Source organism: Diplotaxodon limnothrissa, linkage group LG6, assembly GCF_057381915.1.
Source record: "Diplotaxodon limnothrissa isolate DT_005_m linkage group LG6, D_limnothrissa_male_GT1.1, whole genome shotgun sequence".
NCBI lineage: Eukaryota > Metazoa > Chordata > Actinopteri > Cichliformes > Cichlidae > Diplotaxodon > Diplotaxodon limnothrissa.
Window position 1 is genome coordinate 32156478 of NC_140601.1, and position 16803 is coordinate 32173280.

The following is a 16803-nucleotide window of genomic DNA, read 5'->3' on the forward strand; positions in this document are numbered from 1 at the left end:
CAACAACCAGTATTTGTATTAATATATAAAAACATCATTTATCCCATCACCTATGTATGCGCTGATGTTTCTCAATACCTTTTTGTCACATAAAATCAATATAGACAGGGCCCACAGCACTGCCTGCTTTGGAGAAAAGTCCAAGTTGCTTCTGTTTTTCAAGCATGTGTGATTGGCATTTCTCTATGTATGCATTTACTATCTCCTGCTGCTATTTATTTTAAAAAAAGACCCTAAAAAAGTAAAAACAAAAAGTAACAGCAGTAATTTAAAAAAAAAAAAAAAAAAGTTACCGAAATAATTTATGTCTTTGTACTCTTGTGGTCAACCGTGTTTAGAAATAAACCACTGGTTCACTCTAGACATAGGCACATTTAAAAAAAAATTAAAAGGTTAAAAAAAGAAAACAAAACAAAATGCCAAAAAAAAAAAAAAAAGAACACCATCATTAGACCTTTGTTCTCTATAGTCAAGAAGCAATTAACACAATTTATGTCAAGGGAAGATGAGGTTTAAAAAAAATGTTTTAAAAATGGGAGAGTCAAAAGAATATATAACAAGATGACGTTAAAAATCACGGCAGCAGCAGTAAATTAAAAGTTCCAAAGACTTTTTGTTTGTTTTTGCATACAATTGTATCCTTGCTCACATAATAGATGCTTGTAATTACCGTAAATACATTGGCAATGGGAGCATGGTTTATATGGTTGAAAGACTTGCCACTTAGCTCACAGTTACTCAATATATATAACTTTATATATCTTCAGTTTTGGCAAATAGATGGAAATAATTCCTCTTGTATGATTCGGAATGAAAGACGAGTTACGGGTGATGGACTGGCGTCCTAAAATGACCGTGATAAACTGGAGAAACACAGAAGTCAAGTCTCCAAAGGTTTGCTTTGCTTCTGCCCAAGGATGATAAAAAGAAACATTTTCCTCCTCAGTATCCTCTTTTTATTTGCCCCACCGACACCTGTTGTGACGAGTGTGTTTTCTTTACAGTGTATGATACACATAATGAGGGTGGGCAGGCAAAAGGGTGCAGAGCAAGTGGAGGGTTTGCAGTTAATCAGGACTGGCATTGAGCTGCTCTTGGCTCAGACCATGGCACGGTATGGTCCCTGCATCTTGAGGAACTGAATGATGAAGGAAGGGCCTCCTGCGACAATCTGGGGTGGCAGATGGGTGAGGGGACAGTTCTCTATGCTCATGATGGACAGTTTACTGCAGAGGGCCAGCTCAAATGGAAGGCTGTGCAGGTTGGGGTTGTCGTTGAGGTACAGTTCCTCCAAGTTCTCCAGTGTGCCTGAGGACAGACATTATGCAGTGTTAGTTGAAGCGTATACTGTCATCCAGGGAAACTGTGTCAATAAAATAATTTTTTTTCAATGATAGCTCCTTTATTTAGTATATTAGATTTGATGCACTTTAAGCACTCATGAAATAGCAAATGAGGTACGCATAAGTGCAATTAATTCCAGCGCGCCAAAAGCTCAGGTCAGATTAGGTTCTGGTCATCTCCGCTAGACACCCCTGGCTCTGAGCAAAACAGCATCACCAATCTATTGTTCAAAGAGACAGCCAATGAGAATAAACTTGGGCTAAAAGCAGGGCACCTAAGTGCAGTTAAAGATAATCCAGGATTATTAAGAATGAAACTGTGCAAAGCTGCTGTAGTAACTACCACGTCAAGAATAAAAGTATTTTATTTATATTGCAAGAGGTTTCCTTGTAATGTTTTGCAATAAACTTTACTGATCATGATACCTAATGCTGCAACTAGTAATAATACAAACTGCCAGTTAGTGTCCTTTTGAAAGGCTTCACATGTTAGTGAATATGAAGGGCAACAACATAATTCATTCATATTAGAAAGGCCAAATTAAACCAAGCTCAGAAAAAATCATTAATGGCCATTAAGATGGTAAGGGCAAAACCTCCAATCTTCATTAGCTATACAAATTTTAAGTCTTACAAACTATAAATGTTGCACTGTTACTTCTTCAAAAGAAAATCCAAATACCTCTATACCACATCTATAACCTACTTCTTCTCTCTGCCTAAACACTCTAAAAATACACTAACCTTATCTTCTTTCCCCACTCATTTTAATCTCTGGCTTAACGCAACACTAACAAAGCTATCCAGATTGGTCCAGTCACTGGGAGGAAGGGTCAGAGGTGGCACATACTGTGGACTGTTAAGCTCTTGAACTCTAATGGTTACGCTTAGCCTTTATGGAAAAAAATAATGGTTACATGTATTTTCTTTGTCATAAAGGAGATTTTCAGAATGGGTATAAGAGGAGTACTGACCAATCTCCTCCGGAAGGTGTTGCAGCTGGTTCTCCCCCAAACCCAGATGAGTCAGGTTGAGGAGGTGGCCGATTCCTCTGGGTAACATAGTCAGCTGATTATTTGTCAACACCAGTTTCTGAAACGAAGGTAGAGACAGCACAATGAAACTGTAAAAAGGCTTCTGATTCCACTGTATGCCACAGCATTTACCAGCTGGAGACCAACTGTGGATGATTATCTAATGTGTAGACAGGCTGTGCTGCATCTGCTCCTTAAAACTAAAGTGATTTCTATGATAAAGGATTAGGATCTCAGTTTTTAAGATTGTTAAAACAACTGATTCTGATTCATATACAACAGAAATCAGAGCAACCAGACAATTTTAGCAATGGTAGGCTTACCTGTAAATCTTTCAGATAAGCGATTTCATTAGGTAGACATTCCAACTTGTTTTCCTCCAAGTCAAGCTCCCTTAACTTTCTCAAATTCCCAATACCATGTGGTAACTTCTTGAGAAGATTATTGGACAAAATTAACACCTGTGAAGACAATGAGGGTTTTTTTTAATAAGGAACAATCAGACAGCTTGGCACTATTAAATATAATGATTCACAGAATTAAACAATTAAACATCACAATTAAACCAAAAAATAAACCCAGAAAAAGCAACAGCGGCTGATATGAGTTTATTTAATAAATCACTAGCCTCAAAGATAAGTTCCCAATGTTCATAATTTATTATAAATCTGTACCAAATATCATCTCTTAGATATTGTGCTGAGATACTAAAAAAAATAAAAAAATAAAATAAAAATCACCCAACATTTATGTATGAAAGACTCACCTCCAGAGAAGCAAGACCACAGATATCCTCTGGGATCTTAGTCAGCTGATTGGTGGCCAGGTTAAGTTCAACCATGCTAGTCCATGTACCAAAATCCAAAGGCAGTGCTGTTAACTGGTTGTCCTGAGCGAAGACAAAGGAAAAGCGTTATTAGCAATATAACTGACTATTCAGTGAGTCAACAAAATAGGGTGAGCAGACTGATGGATTACATTAGATATGCTTCTTACAATAAAACATATTCTTTTGAAATGACACTTTAAGAGTACTCACCGTGTGTTTTTTTCCACGTAACAGATATTTGACTTCGATATATTTAATGATTCCATGAACTTTTATCGTTCTACCTCACTTTTATTAGAACTACTGTAAAAGCAAACTTTCCAAAAGTGCAGAATGTTGATTTGTTGCTTTGTTAAATATCAAAATTTTCTATGAATTCACAGGAGTGCATAACTTTTTGTATGTGACTCCATATTGCTCAGGTATAACAAAGCTTCAGTTCAATACCTGATGTTCCTGTGGTTTTTCTTCTCTGAAGATATTTTAACATGTCACAGCACAGATTCAATAATGTTCAAATTCAATTTAGCTCCCTCAGTTTCAGCCTCCTAGTATTGCTCATGCTGGCTCACAGTCACAGCTTACTGGAACACTTGACAATAACAGAGCCATTGTCCACCTGGACCTTTCTTTTTACGACAAGTCAAATATGTCTGCGGTAAAAACCAGGCTTAATATTCACCCGTTTTATCCTCTTGTGATACCTTACTACCACCAGACTTTGGCAAAAATAAAACAACAGCAGATAAAATGGAGATAATTTAACCAAAAGATATTAATTGTATATTGTATTACAAGCGTGTAACTATACCTTCATGTTAAGCTTGCTTAACACTTTTGCCCTGGAAAAGATGCCAAAGGGTATCTTGTTGATACGGTTGTGCTCCATGTTGAGAGAGTAAATGGTTGAGAACTGGGATGGCCCACCCACAGGGTACGACTGGAAGCAGTTTCTTGCCAGTGTTAAACTCGTCAGATTGACCAAACTTGACAGCAGACCCTGGCCAAATACAGAAACAGTAGCATGGCAGGAATCATATGAGCAGGACAAGGCTGTTGGTATATGCGGTTGGGTTTTACACTGGATATATTCACAAGTAGACCACAAACATATCATATTACATTTGTGATAAAAATCCATGGTCTACTTACCTCTGGCAACACTGAAATGTTGTTGTTTTCAAGATTTAGCTCCTCCAGTTCTCGACACAGCGCTAAAGATCTGGGAATAGCTGACAATCTATTGTACCTCAGACCTAAGCGATTTATGCTTGCCAAGTTTCCTGAAATAGTAACCAAAAACATTTTTTGCAGTCTTTTTGTATCATTATTAAATGTAGCTGGATTCACAAACTGATGAATACAAATGATGTAGTTATATTACCTATAGTCTCTGGGAGGTCCAAGAGCTCATTGTGCTGCAAGTCGAGGTTAGTTATCTGTGTGCAATTTCCAATCTCCCTCGGTAGGTGTTCCAACTGGTTATGGGCAACGTCCAGAGTAATGAGGCTGCATAGCTCCCCTGCAAGAAGATGCATACAAAATACAAAAACTACTAATTCAACAAGGGTGTTTTCAATATTATACACTGGCCTCACTGACAACTTCTAAGCCTTTTGTCTCATTCCACATAAAGAGAATTAAAATACAGATTTAAATGTGCAGAACAGATTTTTTTCCCCCCGAATTGGAACAGCCAAGTTAACAGCAACAATTTTTAAATGCACTACAGTACGTTAGAGAGAACATTGACAATTACAACGCTGTTATTAGTTTGGGATTTTGGAATTTAGTAATGGTCTATGTAGTACTGCTGGAGCTGAAGGAGACTGTGTATAGGGGTGTTGTAGAATCATATACATTAAAAAAATGGCCATCACAACGTACACCCTGATTGAAAATTAATACAGCTAAATATTTCAAATCCATGGTCAATCACTCCCTTACACTGGAATCTTCTTACAGTCAGTGAAAAAAGGCTGTCTTTTGTCCTTCCTTCACCTGAAAAATTCATTTCCATTTTACTCACCTATCTCAGCGGGTAGCTGTTTGATCTTGTTCTCACGAATGCTGAGCATGGTGAGTTTGGATAGGTTTCGGATGTCCTTCTCCACTGTTGTAATGCGATTGAAGCGCAAGTACAGCGTGGTCAAAGATGTCAAGCGATAGACGACTGGTGGTATCTCTCTTAGCTTGTTATGTCGGAGGTCAAGCATTCGAAGCTTCTTCAGGGAGTCCAGGGAGTCAGGCAAACTGGTCAGGGAGTTCTCACTGAGGGCCAAAGTGACCAGGCCTGATAGGCAACCCACCTCAGCTGGCAGGCTCTGCAGCTTATTGCTGTATAGGTAGAGTTCAGTCAACTGTGTCAACTCCTTAATGGAAGTGGGCAGAGTGTGAATGGACCGCTTGGACAAATCCAGTCTCGTCGAATTCTCCTCCCGACATTTGTTAAGCTCTTTGATCACCTCTGCATTACTGGACTTCTTGCGTGTACCTGTTGCTGGGTTTGGCCGCTTTATCGTATTGTCAACGGAGAAGGCAACACCTGGTGTTGAGCTGCTGGTGTCCTTCTTTCCTTCTTTGGCATCTTTCCCTTTGGTCTTCGGGTCTTTGCCCCCATCCTTCACTAAGCCGGCCGGACCACCTTTGGGGTCCTTTTCTTTCGTTTCTTTATCTTTACCTAAAGTACTACTCATGTCGACGTTATCGGGGAACCTACAAGATTGCTCATGGGAGTCTCTCTTGTCAGGTCACTTATTCCAAAAAAACAGGACAGACAGCCAAAGAGGCTTTTAAAAAACACATTCCTGTGCAGGCCCACACATTTACAATTACCCTTGGAATAAAGGCCTTTGGATCCAAAGACTTTTTGGATACTTATGATACTTTGTCCCTTTGTTAAAATGCCATGGGAGAAAAAATCCTTTGAAGTAGCTGGATTGTGGCATCCATAGGCCACATGCTTAAGTGTTTGAACAGCACACGATCCCAGGACCTTCGGATGGAAGCTCTTTCCCGTTGCAAAGGTTAATGAAGGTTTGTTTTTTTCTTTTAAAATTCCTTCGACGTTTGCTGTGGGAGAAAAACAGAAATTTTGTTTAAATTGGCAATTTTTACACTTTACAAATATAACACTTTGGATTTTGACAGTAAATTTTAACTAGCTGTCAGTCACTTTCTCACACAATTTTTGTTTTTTTTAACTCTTTCCTGGCAGTTCTGACAAAAAGAAATACCCCTTTTTGAAAGAACTTCTAAGAACAAAATGTTTAGAAATATTTTCTACTCTGATGATGAATCTTAAAAGTGTTTCCTACTAAAAGAATGCAGTTCTCATTACCATTTAAAATAAATCTTTAGTCCTCTTGTAGTGGGCAAAGATCAGAATATGTGTATATGAAAACTGAGAAAAAAAAAGAGAATAAAATGTAAACATGCTCCTTAGAGTTGTGCTGATATATGACAATGTCGAGATCAAAGATTGTAAAAATGAGCGGCGATAGCATAGGTAATTTTTATTGCATTTCCTCTTTAATGCATTAAATCATTATTACCATTATCATCATTATGAAAGTTTAATAAATTGGATCTGCCTTCACTATCATTTCTCCATAGAATCAACACATGCAACACAGAGATGTCTGGGTTTGCAAAGGCACGAAATTAATGTGAGTGAAGCAGCTGTAGCGAACCATCATCATCTACTGACAGAAAACAGGAGGATATTTCTGACCGCCGTACTGATTTTTGAATTAGAGCTTAATGTGACTACTGAGATGCTCTTCTATCTTATCTCATTAGGCCTTAGTCATCTAGGTCTAGAAACCAGGCAGTGATCCCCTGAAAACATCTGGCTGCTAGGGAGAAGCGTGTATTCCCAGACCGTCTGACAACAGGCTGCTGGCTGCCAGTGTGTGAATTTGCAAGAACTGAAAAGAGGGTGATTGATTTGATCACTAGCAGGTTGCTGCTGTTAACGAGTGTAATACAAATAGGAAATTCAGACCACTCACCCTCAAAGTAAAAAGTTGCAATTTTTGAAACATGGTGGTTTGAGTGTTAAGGACTTTTATTTTAAATGAAAAAAACTGTCCATTTCGAGTTTGTATCACACTTTCACAACCGCTTGAAGGTCAGCAAATGTTTTCAGACATATTTGTGTATTTCATACAAACTACAAGTGACCACAGCAACCTACTGACCAAAGCAATTGCACAGAGGGTTTCAGTGCAGCACCGTATAGCTCTTTGCAACCAATTTCACTTGGCGATAGCAGCAAGCAGCCTCCTGAAACCACTTGCCAATGGTAAGGAATACTTAGTCAATTTCACAGAAACCTCACGCAACCAGTCAAAACCGGTTGAGCAACCCTCCACCCACCTCCTCTGTATCTTTTATCAGACATAACTGGTTACCGGGAGATTGCAGACCAGTCTCTCAACTTATGTGATTGGAGCTGTGACTTTTTTCTTCATCTGGTTTTTCTGTCAGTGGAAAAACTCAGCTGTGTGAGAAGGGTATGGAATAGAGGTCAGGCGAGATGGGTAAGATAGGTGAAATGTTTTATTCAAGGGGGGGAGGATGATGGATGCTACTACAGCTCTACGGTTAACAAGTCAAGAGTCAGCAAAGGTTGACTTTATACCGTTTTAGCTGTTCAGCTGATATCTACCCACTTAAGTTAACTACTTATAGTAGACTCATTGTTGTACTGAACATGCGACATTGCTAGAAAACTGCCGGAACATGTTTCTCTTATTGTGTTTCACTGGCATTTAAACAAGATACACTGACAATATTCTTCCTTAAAAAAACAGGTTTCATATGCTGTCATTATAATTAAGATATTGAGTGTGCTCTGCCAGATCAAGAAATCTGTTTAATTCACTCAAGCATAACCTCACACCAACTACAAAACAAACATTGCATTGTTCTAAGTCTAACACCCCACTTAACCACCCCATACAAAATTTACAACGAAATGATCATATTGACTCCTGAGGCAATACTTATGCCCTAGATGTCCAGAGCAAACAAGAACGGATGTTAAAGAATATACATGTGTGGTACTTGTCTCAAATACTCCCAGACAAAACACAGTCCTTTGGATCTTTATGTGACAAACTAAGACAGCCTCTCTCTGGCAGCCGTCTCTGTTTAGCCTCTTGCTGGTGCACCTTGATGACTGTGTAAGCTCTCCAGCACTAGTACAGGCTAAGCTGCAGCAAAAAGAGAGGCAGGTTTGGCTCAGGATCAGAGCTAAGTGAAAAGGTTAGGACTGCTGAGAGTAATCTTTAGAAGTGGTTTTCAAAGCATGAAGTTCCCACAACAACAGGTCATATGACCTTTTGGGTAAAAGAAATGTTTGGTCAATAGTAGCACCCCTTACATGAGAGAAAGCCTTGTAGTGTGTTTCTGTAAATAATAAAATGATGTATCCACTGCTCTTTTTCCCTGTCATAAATAAGTTAAACAGCTAATACTGTCTCTAACAGGCATACCTGTGTACTACATATTTAAAGAAAATGAGAATACCCAGGCCAGTCCAACTCCTAGAGCAATGTAAACCAAACTGTGCAAGCAACTTCCTTTTATGGTTGTACTCTCTGTACCTGTCCTTTTACTTCTTTATGGCTATAACAAACTGCAAGTAAAAAAAAAAAAATTATCTGTATAGATTTGAATGCAGTTATAGACTTATAAGAGTTGTTGTATGTTATGCACACAATATGCACACTGATTTCAAATCAGTGCAGTTAAGAGTCCAATGCATTCTGCTTTCATTTAAATCTGTTTCTCTCGTCTCTGTGAATGGTAGACATGAGCATTGATCAGTGGTCACGACTATTTGCATAGTAATGATCGTGAAACTGAGCTCATGGCTCACTGTTAGTCAGTGGTGCTAGTTTTCGTCATTATGCGAAAGTACTGTTTATAAGGTTAGGGAAACCTACAGTGAACTGAGACTGAAGAAGTCACGTGAATGTGTAACAAAACATTTCTCCTGCTACATCCAAATGAATGGAGAAAACTTTCTCTGATTTTTCTCCACTCCTTTGCTTTTTTTGGTTCACCATGTGTGTGCCGATAAAAAAAGAGTTTAAGGTAACTTGTCACATTACTGGAAATGAAATTCCAGTACAACTGTGGATGCTCCTTAATCCAAAAATGAACCAATATCAACCCCAAATTTTTGGAAGACAGCTGCCAAAACAATCCTGAATATGATGACAAAGGTCAGAATGCCACAAGCTCTGCTGCTGATAGTGGAGTTAGTCGTGTCCGAGGCACTGGCTGGTCTCTTGCTGATATAGTTGAAGCACAAGAAAGAGATTAGGGCAACTCCTGGCTCCATAAGACCAACATTTAGGCTACATACAAAAGTAAAAGAAAACGAAAATGAAGCCAAGAGAGAAAAGCAATGTTGTCCCCTCCCTTTGAGCTTTGCTCCACTTGATTTTACCTGAATACAGTCAACTAAGGAGAAATATACTTTTATTTCATAGGTATTCTGCTTAATTTGTCCTTGGGACTAAGCACCAAAGAACAGTTGCCTCATAGATAAGGCAAAGACTGTGTCTCATTTATGGCAATCTGATCAACTAGAATGCATTTTATGCTTCAATGAATGAAACAGTCAAAAATATTTTTATTCAAATCCTGGAGCATTTCCTTTGGGAGTGACCAAAACCTCTCTGGTGGGACCAAAATTCTTTGTATGCAGGATAAACCCTGAATTTGTGATTATCGTATCATCATTGTCAGTAGCAATGACAGTAAAACATTTCCCTAAGCAAAACAAGGGTATTATGATTTGTATGTGTCAAATAAATGCAGTGGTTTCTGTAAAAATCACTAAGTGGCTTAATATTTAAATGAGCAAATACATTATCACTTCAGAAGGATAATAACAGAACACATTAAGAAGAAGCACCAACAGGTAAGAGCGCTGTTGAACAACCACAGATTCAAGATATTCAGCCACTAGGTTAAGGCAAGTCCCTATTTGCATGAATGTAATGGTTGGCTATAAATACTGGAGTCCTGCTCAATTTGGATCATTTTAACATTGGCTCTAGCAGGCAGCATTCAAAAGCCCCTCACTTGGCTAGGTTCCTGCACAATGATAAATGATGATAAATAGAATCTAACAGCAATACATATATTCAAATACTAAAGACTGACAATATGTGACACAAACCTTTCAAGTGGGGATATGCTATAGCCAATACGGGTGGGAGAAAAACTGACACAAATATGAGAGATTTTGATATTTCGACTGCCAATACCCTATCGATACAGGGACACCAAATATCAATAATGTATTACAGAAATTAAAATACTCTTGTGCACCACCAATCCTGAGATAATTTTAGCCCAACAATATTACATTTTGTTACAAGGAAACTACAAGGAAACAAATCTGAACACACTCAGCTTGACAAAGCTACCTCCTAATTCAGAACAAGCTAACAGCTCACTCACAAGTAAAAATAGGATAGCAACCTCACTGCATCTACTAAAATTGGTGATGGCATCAATTTTTTTTTGCATACTGTAGTGTCTGAATGGTTGCTCAGATTTTGAGAGTGTTTCACAATCACAACCACTTTTGATCGCAAGGCAACTGCACAGGTGGCCAGATAGGAGGCAACCTTTCTGCAAACAGTCACAGTCTTACTTAGACTTACTGCAATCACTCAAGTGAGACTGCTAAAGGTTTGCAAATAATTTCTAAGCTATAAATGCAGACACATTGCCAATATGTTACCACCAGTCTGAATGCGTTTCCAGGAGACTCGACTCAGCTGGCTTTGAGCTGGATGTATTCTGGTTATAATCCTTTTTATTAGGAAAGTTGTTGAGTGTAAATGTAGCAGTTCAATATGAATTTCTGATAAATGATACAAATATGTGATAGCAATAGATATTTGATTTTTGACCATTTATCACAGTTAATTGTTGTATTAGCATAAAAAGATTGCATGCAATTGCCAACTTGAACCATTTGAATCACACACTGATAGCAAACTGACTCCACCTTAAGATAACATTTCTGGCAGTGTTGATATGCCTGAAATCTCATTTTGCACCAAAAAGAAAAATAACTTATCAAATAAGGTCATCTTATTGAATGAAAAAAAGATCAGTGATATCTAGAGAAAACTGCTGTTACTTGAAATCTTTTTTTCAACATAAACTTTCTCAACAAATAACATTTAAACTCATCTCTCAGAAGAAATTATATACATATTATTAAGGCTTATTACAATAAATATTACATAAATTAAAACACTCCACTGTAAACTAATATCAGAGTAGGTCTTCAGCTGGTTTAGCATGTAAGACAATGTCCTATCCTATCCAAGTCAACCTAATTGTATTTAAATAATGCTAAGTCACAACAACAGGTCCCCCAAGGTGCTCCTAAAAGTAAAGAAACTCAGACACCATGTAGAATGATCAGTGTAACTTTTCTTCTCTATGTGCATCACTCTAATTTTGCACTTTGAACATTCCCTCACATCAGTTCTGATAGTTTCAGTAATCTACATCCAGCAATTTGCTGAAATCTGTGACTCCTTATATTGATGTTATGCTTATTATTTTTTATTACTGAGACAATGATTGTTATTCTCTCAATGATAAATATAAAACCTGCGGTGAAAAAGTAGCCAGAAATGCACAAGAGATATTGCTGCATCGACGCAAAGTGTAGTTACATTTCTAGGAAGGTACACGTCAGGTTATGGTGTAGAGTTTCAGAAGGGTTTGTGGTTATGATGTAGCTACAGAGCAGATTTCCTGCTGAGCCATAATTTCCCAGTCAGCAGTTAGCAATAAGCTAGCTAGTTTTTTTTTAGCATCTGTTACCCCATGGCTCACTATAGTACCTTTGTGTTAATATAAACACATTACAGCAGACAATCTCTTTCTAAAAAGACTTGGATAAGGGTTCATTTGTTCTTAAACAACAGGAAAAAAAAAAGTGCATTTATATTCAGGAAGCAGACACTGAAAACAGACAAATCATAACCAGGTTAGCAATTAATATGTTGTTATGTGGTCTGAGTTATGTGTAACCAAAAGGTTCTATATCCCAGGCTTAATCCTCATAGTGAAACCTTACTTGGCTCATCTGTAAGCCCCAAGGCTCTAGTATACACAGAGATTATTGTTATTATTTTACACCTCATTCTAAACATGTTGTACACATACTGAAGTCTAAGAAAAAGCCATAGAACATGTAAAATGACAACATAATTCTTGGGGGACTGTTCAACCTGAAGACACCACACACATACGGAAAAGGTTTGGTCGGTTGTCAGAACTAGGTTACTGTTAATGCTGTGGTATTGGGTGTGCTTAGTCAGACCAAGAAAGTCTAGTGTACCAAGGATAAACTCAAACCGACTTGCTCCTGCTACGCAAACATGGCCCAGTGGGTGTTAACATTGCAGTAAGCCTACAACCCCATCTAAGCAATCGTTCAACTACTTAGCTAAACCCTACAAAATCCACAAAAGAAAGACAATTTTAACTAGATACGTATGACTGGAAAACCTAATAAGTCAACAAAGGACATAACTCATGTGAAATTATGCAACTACTCAGCCAAACCTGTTTGACCAGAACGGTAAATTATGGATGAGCCTTTAGATCACCCTTCACAACTGACTGATATGCTCATGTGTGACTGTGTGTAAGCTGAAACTACTTGTTTAGCCAATGTAAATATGAGGCTGAACTCAAGCAAGGTTTTGCAGAAAAAGCTAATGCATTTGTCCATCAACACAACCACAACACCACCATAAAGTGCTATTTGAACTTCCCACATAGACTAATGAAGTTATCCATTAAGGATATCTTGGGCCCATCTGCTAATGTCAGTACATTCAGGCATGAGTGGAACTGTTCTCCCTTGTTTGTCCATTATAATCCCTTTAGGATCAGATGATACATGTGCCGATATATCAGCTAATTAGAGAATGCAATAAAGCACGTCCGAAGCAAAGAAATGTTTCAGAGTCAGATTCAAGAAATATTCAGTCATCTGCTTGCTGGTACTTCACAGTAAGTTGAGGCCTGTCAATATAGAATCTCCGTATGATAGAAGGACGCAAAATTGCACAACAGGGGTGAGGTGGCAGCTATCGCTGTTGCCGCTAAACAGAACTCCACATGACCCCACTAGGTTGAGGGGGGTCATGTAGGCTACGTGTGCAAATGGCAAACCCCTGGAAACAGACTACCGACAGAAACGGTAGCTACCAGGTCGAGAAGTCGCATTTCAATATCACCCAATTTCCATGATATGAACACCTAATATGGGTATGACAGTGTATTATCAGTAATGTGAGTGTAACACCTTGACGCTAATAATGCTACGTTGTGACTGTTAACCTAACTGCACAAGCTAGACAACTATTTGTCGTAAACCAACTCGAGTAAGCTAAAATGTCTTCTGTTAGCTAAGCCACTTATAAAACTAAGACATATAATACACGTCTCAAAGTCTTTTCTAAACTGGGAGAAACTGCAACCTGCTAAGACGACTGACAACAAGGCAGGAAATAAAAACAGCTAAGCTGAGCGTCAACGGCACGGCAAACGTCAGTTATACCAGACTGCTAAATTGCTACCGTCAGCTAGCGAGCAACTTAGCTTACAAGCTAACGGTACTTTTTTTTTCCCAAACAAGGAAAATCAAAACAGCTGTCATTAGCACATAATGAAATAAAGGACCATTGGTGGGTGTTTGCTAGACCGTGCAGAGAGGGTGTCGAGATTTGCCCTTAATACTCACACCTAGCGCTTAGCTTAATCATTAGCAGAGGTGTGTGTGTGTGTGTGTGTGTGTGTGTGTAACGCAGGCCCGAGCGGAGCGGCTGTCGGACGTAGACCGACCCGACCGAAGGGGGGGAAATCTCTGCTGTAGCCAGCTGAGTGCATACGGGTAGCAGATACCCAAAGAGAACATCCTGTGAAGGCGTGAAGGCAGCTGATATCCCGACCCGAGCAGCCACGCAAGGCCACAGAAGAGCCGACAACCTGTAACGCTGAATCTAAGCGCCGTTCCCGTTGTGAATATGAGCCGAGAAAAAAGAAAACAGTGAAAAACAGCGGCCATTCCGAAGCTGAACAAAAGAGTGCGTTCGTACTCGCCACCGCAAAATGACACATCGCTGTTACACACGCCTTAACGAGAGGCTGACAAGTACGTTACATCTAGAGCAATGCGTTTCCGTGCTGTGGGGATAAAAACGTCCAATGTTAATGTACTAAAATAACTGCTTTACCTTCAGAGGTGTGACTCCGCCATCCTTGCTGCTTCCTCCTCTTTTCCTACACTGCTGCTCTGCTCCCCTCCCTCCCCCGGTCACCAAACTGCGTCATTCACACGCCTAACCAATGTTATCACGAGACTTTGAAATGCAATCAAACGTCCATTATTTTACAAACATTTATCTGTGAAAATCAATCTGAGACAATAATAATGATTGATTACAAACCGGAGCATTAAAACAATGTATTGAAAAGAAAATTAAAAAAGAAAACGAACTCATACAAATCTCTGACTTTTATTAACTGTAAAACTGTGCAAATACATTCTACAACTAAAAAGAGATGAATGTCCTTAAAAAAGCAAGCGGATTTGTTTTCTAATTTATGTCATGTCTCTTCTTCTTTTTTTACACTTATGAAAGTTTTCTGAGTTTTCAGCTCCTGAAAACGCCCCCTCCTGAAAACGCCCCCTCATAAGTGTAAAAAAAAAAAAAAACCTGCAACCACTTGGGGCTGTGTCCAAAAGTTATTCGCTCCCATGTTAAAATACACACAGCAAAATGTGTAGACTTGCAAAATAGATGCAAAATAAAATCCAATGAATAAATAAAATTGTTCAATGTACATTTAAAACAGTACTACAACAGGCAATTCTATAATTATAACCTATACACTGGGCCACCTTTACAAATACAAGACAGATTCAAGCATCAGCAATCTAATTTAAACCACATCATGAACCCATCTGCATAATAAACAATACAAGCATGGTACAATCACAGAGAAATATAGTCAGAGCTATAAAGGTGCAAAAATATCTGTAGTTATGGCTTAGTGCACAATATATGAGAGACTTTCTCTGCAGAAATGGGTTAATGAACTCACCAAACACTAGGATACTTGTGAATCCAGAATATATAAAGGCTGCAGTTTGTTTTGCAATCTTTGACTGAGCTCATGCTTTTAAACCTTGTTGCACAAGCTAAAAAATTGCCTCTTTTTTAGTCTAATTTAGACATATGGGGGTTAATCCAAACATTCCGAATTGCATAAGCCCATGCCCCACAAAACCATTTCTAGTGCAATTGCTGTAGATCCACTACGGAGCTACTGTTAACCAAATAATTAACATGAGTGTGATTGTTACTGCAATAACTTACTAGTGATGCGAGGGGGCAGAGGCCACACAGTTATGGATGGGACTGATAATGCCACCCTTTCATTCTATATGATAACTTCTGGCTTCAAAAACAATAACATGGCAGCAGACAAAATGCTTATGTTAGCTTTCATAATGGGGAGTACAAAAACCAGTGGTCATGTCCATGTTTTATATACAGTTTGTTATCTTTACACATTTAATTTACAGTGAATACAATTTACAGATGACAGTGGAAATACACTGCTCAAAAAAATAAAATTAAAAAATAAAGGGAACACAAAAATAAGACATCCCAGATCAGAATGAATGAAATATTCTTATTAAATACTTTTTTTTTTTTACAAAGTTGAATGTGCTAACACCTGTGGATGTCGGGCCCTAATTTACATTGTGTTGTTTAAGTGTTCCCTTTATTTTTTTGAGCAGTTTATAAAAGATCCAAAACCCATCGTTGTGTTGAGTTTTTGTGTTGTATATATCAAACAACTTGTCTAGCTCTAAAAATATTTTTAGTTTCATATAGATCCTAAGTGAGAGTAGATCATTCTAGAACATATTTTCACTTCATGTTTATTGTGGCAATAAAAAATAAGAAGAAAGAGATTATGCACAGACAAAATCATCTATATATTTGTTGCAACCATGACATCCGTACTTGAGAGTGGTTATACTACAAACTAATAACGCTGTCAAGTATTCATTCAAAATTGTATTTTAAGGTACTCATTTTTTATATCCCACTGAAACATATATAAAATACTTGAAATATATACAAAACTCTGAAGGTGAAATAATGCTTTTCATCTGCAGTAATTTCCCCTGACAGATCTAATATTTTTTGTTTAAAAATGTGAGTACTCGACACACCCCTTAGCTATTTTCAAGCCAACCAGAAGCCATCTCTCTGCATATACAGAAACATTACCAACCTATATCAGTGCAATAAGTGCACATAATTATTTTCCTTCTCTGGCTGGTCCCTTTATGGTTCACCATAGTGGATCATCTGCCTCCATCACATCCTACGCCTAGCATCCTCTTCTGTCACACCAACTATGTCCTCCTTCACTACATCAACAAATCTTCTGGTCTTCTTTTCTTTACTCCTGCCTGGCAGCAGTCTTGTCTCTATAACTTTGTCTCCAATAT

General features: G+C 38.3%; 1 protein-coding gene across 1 annotated transcript; it reads right to left on the reverse strand.

The window, feature by feature from the left end:
• Positions 1-501: 501 nt before the first annotated feature.
• Positions 502-14561, reverse strand: shoc2 (SHOC2 leucine rich repeat scaffold protein). The gene is made up of 9 exons (XM_085356180.1): positions 14507-14561; positions 5236-6278; positions 4591-4728; positions 4359-4489; positions 4018-4206; positions 3144-3266; positions 2701-2838; positions 2318-2435; positions 502-1308 (listed from the first exon to the last, which is right to left on the reverse strand). Exons 2-9 carry the CDS (start codon positions 5900-5902, stop codon positions 1100-1102), a joined length of 1713 nt encoding a protein of 570 aa, XP_085212306.1. The 5' UTR covers positions 5903-6278; positions 14507-14561; the 3' UTR covers positions 502-1099.
• Between the last annotated feature and the right edge of the window lie 2242 nt (positions 14562-16803).